Below are 6,319 nucleotides of genomic sequence, written 5' to 3' on the forward strand. Positions count from 1 at the left end.
TGGTAGTATAATACAAACTATCAGTGATGTTTACTCTGCGCACACAGATTCGATCGCTGTTTTGCTTAAATTAATAGGGATTTTATCCTGACTAAATTTCAGATTAATGACATATATGGCAAACGTTATGATTCCGCAAAGAACATGTATACCAGGTCAGTGTCTACTGTACGCGTAAACAACAAACAGTCTGTTTATTGCGGAAAAAGTGCTGTAATTTGACCCTGACATTATTCGCGTTTTTTGCAAACGACACTATATCAATTGTTCTAGTTATTCTGGATGTCAATGAAATGCCTTTTATTTCGGAAAAGTGCCATGTTAAATTTGGATATCCAGAGTCAACTACAATTTGCCCGGTTAGGCACTGTCTTCTCCCATTAAACTAAAGAGGGGATTCCCAAGGAGTGTGCTATATCGGAATAACCTGCAAACATATAAGTCAAACGCAGGTCCCAACCTGTGTGAAGAATAAAGTAATAATCTTGCGATTAAAGTTATCTATTCACCTCACTTCTGGTCGTTGATGTCTGATATGTGTTCCATTATTTATTTCTAAAACATCCGGACATCTTTTTCAGATCATTGTACATGCCCTGAATTTCCGTTAGTTCCGCATGTGATGGCCAACGAATAACCATTGAATGAATGGAAATCGAAACGAGTTTCGGACGGCATAGTGTACTGCACTCTCACTGACGGCAAATTTTCAACAGCTGGATATTTGTCCTAGTTAGCTTTATGTCATAATAGTACGAGGAGCATGTCGTCGAATTGTTTCTGGACTGTCCAACCTGTTGACAGCCGGGAAAGTATTCCAGCAACCTGATCACTCACACAGCTTTTAACGAAGCATTCCAAATATTGAACAGTCATCCTGAGAATTCTGAAGAAAGGTTTGAACACATCCACAGAAGCAGAAAATGCAACACCTTGTATAATGTTGTTGTTTTTTTGTCAATGTATATCATGTTATGTGTTTCTTCTGAATCAGATTAATGAAAACAGTCTAAAAGTTAAAGTATTTTTATGACAACGTCAATTGGCGTGCTAATACACTTGTTACAGTATTTATATTTAAGCATGAAAGCTGGCAGTCGATAACAGTCTTAAACTGTACTTTAACCACGGTAATTGATTCGTTTTATGTAGTATTGTAACAATGAGTTTATGTTCTATAAAAGCGTCAACTGTAAATGACATTTCAGCCAAAACAATAACAAGCAAATACACATTACATTCGACCCCTGCTGCGACATAAGTGCAAGAAACGAGAGTTGCACTCAAGGAATTAACATGCCAAACATTCCTTAAACTAGGCCTTAGAATAATGATCGACAACGTAACAAAGAAATACAGGGCTCGTATTGAAGTAATATATTTTTTTACCATTGTAATATGAATTAAAACTTGTGTAAAGCCAAAAATAAAGAGATTGAAATTGCATAATCGTTGGTCACATATAGAATGAATGTTGCGTCTCTGACTCTGTTAATATTATTTTTGCTATTGTTTTCACCTTCATCACGTTCGTTGTAGTGATGAAAACACCAATACTGCTGGTCACGTTTCATCAATTTGAAGAAAACAAGGTCCTGACATGCCATATATTTGCATCCGATAAACTGGGATTATACGTAACATATAACAAAAGGGTACGTATGTTTTCAGTTTCAAATCGTTTGTAATAAAGCTTTTATAACAAATGGGCTATTTCAATTAGAAAGCAAAACCCTTTATAAATATGTGTGTTGTTAAGGAAACAATTGCCAATTTGCTTACTTTTGAAAACACAATTCTGAAACAAAAATGAAATTTAGGAGTTTGATTCTGGAATATTGCTTTCAAAACATTTTCATGTGTGTCTAATCATACATTGACTGTCTGCACTTGTCTCATTTCTTATAAGTAAATAAATTGTTTTTCTAAATAAAAAAAATGAAAACTATCTTGTTTGTTAAGATGATGTTAAAAGCTAAAGATAGTTGTTCAACGAGCCATGCAAACTACTACTTATATATGTAACGTCCGGTGTGTTCGTCACTGCCATACAGAAGACGACAATAGCTAGCTGGCACGTTCGATACAAACGTCGAGTTAATGTGTAGCATGTCGGAATACTAGTAAATCGGTTCATAAACGGTACAATAAATTATGAAGTAAGTTTTTTGTTTGTTTTACAACAACGATATAAATCAGATGATAAACAAATTTTACAATATTAAGTTCTAACAATAATAAATGTAGATCTTACCTTACCCGAATCCTTAACAGAAAGACAAAGTTTAATTAACTCTGTTCTATTATTTGATTGCAATAGTTTTTAATTTTTAAATAAGACGGTCTTGTTTAATAGCATTTCTTAATATATTTCTTTCTAAAATCATTAAGAGATTGACACTCACAGACAATTGATATTCAATATCTTGTGTTCTTTCAATGAAAGTGCAAAAATGGAAAAAAAAATGTCAGATGACTCTGCCGCAAGCAATGCAAAATTTGGCTAATTATTAAAAGAAACGCAAGGCAGATATTGATAGACTTATTATGAAATATACAACCTTAAATGTGCCCGTGCAAATGTCAGTTCATACTTATCATCACATCATCATCATCGTCATCATCATCATCATCATCATCGTCTTCCACGTCTTCGTCGTAAGTAAACAGGTCGTATATAAAAAAAATATGTAGACCATTAAACAACTTAAAATTTGTTAGTACGTTCTTACACAAACTATATGGTTTTGCGACACATCAAACCATTTATTTTTGTAAGTACATATTAACAATCTTTAACCATTACCTAACGCTCTTACTATGCCATAACGCAAACTATAATGACTATATTCTACTTTTGTGAATAATTTCTGTACAAACCCGTATTTTGTTTGTATATCAAAAACTTAAAAAAGAAAGTAAAGCATCATCATCATAATCATTATTATTGTCGTCGTCGTCGTCGCAGCCGCCGCAGTCGCAGCCGCCACAACCACAACATAAATGCCTTCTTTAATCAAATTTCAGAGGGTCTAGCTCCCGAATCAAGATGTGGAACACGGTTTCATCGTTAGTATTAGTCCTTGTTCTAGCAGGATTAGAATCAGTAAATTCAGCAAGTACACAATCTTCTACAAGAACGTACCTCAATGAAAGTACAGTCAAACCAACTAAAGCGAGCTCAGCAAGTCCAGCCAATCGGAAGACCATAATTTACGGCAATGAAGACTGCACACTTGTCACCAACAGTCAGTCGGGTTTGCAAAAATTAGACGAATATCTCCACAACGAAGATGTGAAACTCATTCGGTATATATTTACCATAGATAACACGACTACTCCACTCAATATGACCTCTATCAAACAGTATCGCCCAATGATTTGGACCAGGACGTTTTCCGCCCAGGGTCTCGGGGTGCTCCAACTAGGAGATATGTACAGCGTGTACTCGTTTCGCCTTCTTGACATCGGCATTGAAACTCTTGAAATAAACTTATCCCAACAACCAGCTGATTGTTTGCAGGGAAAATCAGCGGAGGATTTTGAGCAGATGCTTCGTCTCGCTGTCCTCAGTGAACTTCAGACGCCCAGCCTTGCCAGCGATGGTGACTTCAAAGTCTTTAATGACTCTCAAAACATTTGCAATCAGCATGCCCTCACGGACCAAGGGATGTTAAACGTTTCTTACTATTGTTGCACATTGGACAAAGACAAACAACTTGTATGCAGATACCTTACCTTCACTACCGTCTGGATGAAGGTTATATTCTGGGCAGCGATGATTTTGCCTGCAATAGTAGTTCTATTTTTACCGAACTATCTACCAAAGTCAATGTTGGTCTCGAAGACAGGTGTTGCATCGTTTACGTATAGACTTAGTGGCTTTAAAATATTACGTGTAACTCGTATCGAATCAATTGATCAAATTGATCGGGGCCAAGCACATGAAATCATAGATATTGATAGGATAAAACACATGGAGCAATTTTTTGAAAAAGTTTCAGTCCTTGCAGTAAATACCACATCTTCTCTATATTTGCAAGATATCAGATTTTTGGTTCCAAATGAATGTGTTTTAACGAAAGAGGATATGGGTTTGTATAATGTTTTCAGAAGAATGATATTTAACTGCGGAGTGCGTAACACAAAGTGGTACAGGTTACTTAAAGTGTTGGTGAAACTCCTGTTTGCTGTTTTGGTATTCGCTCCAGTACTTGTACGTGTTGCGGTTTTTTACGTTTTCGAATACGATGAAGCAAGCGCACTAGAAGAATCTGCAAAGGAACATTCCGAGGTGGTTGTTATTCAGAATGGGTTAACAGTGAATATACCACCCTTTCACCCGGTATATATCACTGCATGTGCGCTAAGCGGAATCAATACGGTGCTGTATTGCTTGGTATGCGTGTTTTGGAAAAACTTAAAATATACTCTCGATTATGCTGTAAAACCATGCTTTGAGGCTATGATGGAAGACATGGCGAATAGGCGAAATTGTGTAAGAACTCTCTTGGCGAACAAGTTCGTTGACAAATATAAATATTTAAATCTGATACTCGTTACTCTACTAGTTGTTTTACTCGCACCATTTTGGATTATGTACTTGCTTCCTTTGGGAAATTTACTTTTCAGACTGGTTAATTACGTATTTTCATTGATAGTCGGGGCGACCAACATTCCGGACGAGTACTCTAAACGATTAAGTCAGTGTCTAATTGTTATCTACTCTGTAATTGCAATATCCTTTCTGATGTTCCTTATATACGACTGTATTTGCTTCTATGTTGACATTTTCGTGTATACCTTTATAGGCTTCATTATTAACTTCAATGCGGCTGCACCGTATGTTTCAGTTGTCATTCTTGTAATGTTTTACGGTCAACGATGCTATGGATCAGTGTATGAAAAATACGCTGCTTTCTTCAAGGCTCTATTGCGTTATTGCACACATCCAGCAAATTCCTACGTACAGGTAGATTTAAACGTAAAAAAATTTCAACCTGCATTTGTGCAGTCTAAGGATAGCCTACTCAGTTTGTATGTGAATACAGATTTCAAACCTTCCGAATTTCCGAAATGGGATATTAAAAGAGCACCTTTATTGATAAGAGAAACAAATCAGCCTTGCCTTATGAAAACATTTTATTATAAAGCCTGCAATATGCCATATGAAAATGCCCCAGGATTCAAAGGGGAACCTTTACTGCAGTACGTCAAGGCAATGATAGAATTCATCCTGATTTTGGTGTTCCTTTCTCTAGTGATGGTCATTGTGTTTGCGTTTGGCGACGACTACAACTTGTCTCCAACCAACAAAACAATTGTCGCCGTGATGGGGGGGGTTGTGCCTTTCATTTTGACAAGATTTGTTTTCAAACGCAAGGATACACCAGACTGGGACTCGCTGCTTGAAGACCCCTATTTTAAGGCTACGGTGAACAGCGTATTGGACAGTTATAAGGAGAGCTGGCATATAGATGATATATCAGTTGTCGATCATCCTCCCCCGAATGATAATGATGTTTTAATTCCAATAACCGGTACAAAACCAGACACTAACGCAACGCTACTCTACATCTTGGACATAGAAAACCCAGATATAACGGATCGAAATAGTGAAAATGGCAGCGTAAAATGCACTTGTTGCGAATCAAGAGTTTTGCTTCAAATGCCGCCTATAGGCATATTTTTGAAGGATATAAAGAAAGAATTTAAAGACAAGTTACAACGATAAATGTCTGAGACTTACAACGACGACAGTCAAAACGATGGTAAAACATCAGAGTTATAAATCTATGTTAAATTATTAAAGAATTCTTGTTACAACATTATAAACAACATTTCTAAAATACATGTTTTATTTATTTTCTTTCTTTATGTACAAACCCTTTCATGCTTGTATCTCATTGTCCACGGACAATAATGATATAAGATTGCTTCAGTATTTCCGGGAGTATAAGTGACCTTTATAGATTTAAATACATTTATGTATGTTTGCAATATTCCGTTTATCATGCGCAAGACATAATTGATAATTAAATTGCCATATTAATGTAGTAGTATTTTTCGAATGTAATGTATTTATCATTAACAAAATTGCAATTTTCTGATGACAAGGTCTTTAAATCGAGGATTATAATGTTATATGAGATTGTATATTGGGAATGTGTGCTTTGCATTGATATATAAATACTAACCCTTATCCACTATTGTCCAATAAATGTCAAGCATTTCCCTTGGTCCTGTCATTTCAATTACGATTTTAGACGTAAAGTTCAATTATCTTAGTGCCATATTTTCATTATCTGACAAATTTTAG

The 6,319-nt window shown here is 35.8% G+C and overlaps 1 protein-coding gene across 1 annotated transcript; it reads left to right on the plus strand.

Annotated features, from left to right (window-relative positions):
* Positions 1-2,038: 2,038 nt before the first annotated feature.
* On the plus strand, positions 2,039-5,734 carry LOC128202802 (uncharacterized). The gene is made up of 3 exons (XM_052903942.1): positions 2,039-2,159; positions 3,028-4,345; positions 5,384-5,734. Exons 1-3 carry the CDS (start codon positions 2,155-2,157, stop codon positions 5,732-5,734), a joined length of 1,674 nt encoding a protein of 557 aa, XP_052759902.1. The 5' UTR covers positions 2,039-2,154.
* The last annotated feature ends 585 nt before the right edge of the window (positions 5,735-6,319 follow it).

Source organism: Mya arenaria, chromosome 9, assembly GCF_026914265.1.
Source record: "Mya arenaria isolate MELC-2E11 chromosome 9, ASM2691426v1".
In the NCBI taxonomy this organism is placed as follows: Eukaryota; Metazoa; Mollusca; class Bivalvia; order Myida; family Myidae; genus Mya; species Mya arenaria.

What these genes read in the sequence shown, in the direction of transcription:
- LOC128202802 (XM_052903942.1), top strand. An exon ending in ATATACCACCCTTTCACCCG is followed by an intron (nt 4,346 to 5,383) that starts GTATATATCACT and finishes TTCAAACGCAAG; the next exon opens with GATACACCAGACTGGGACTC.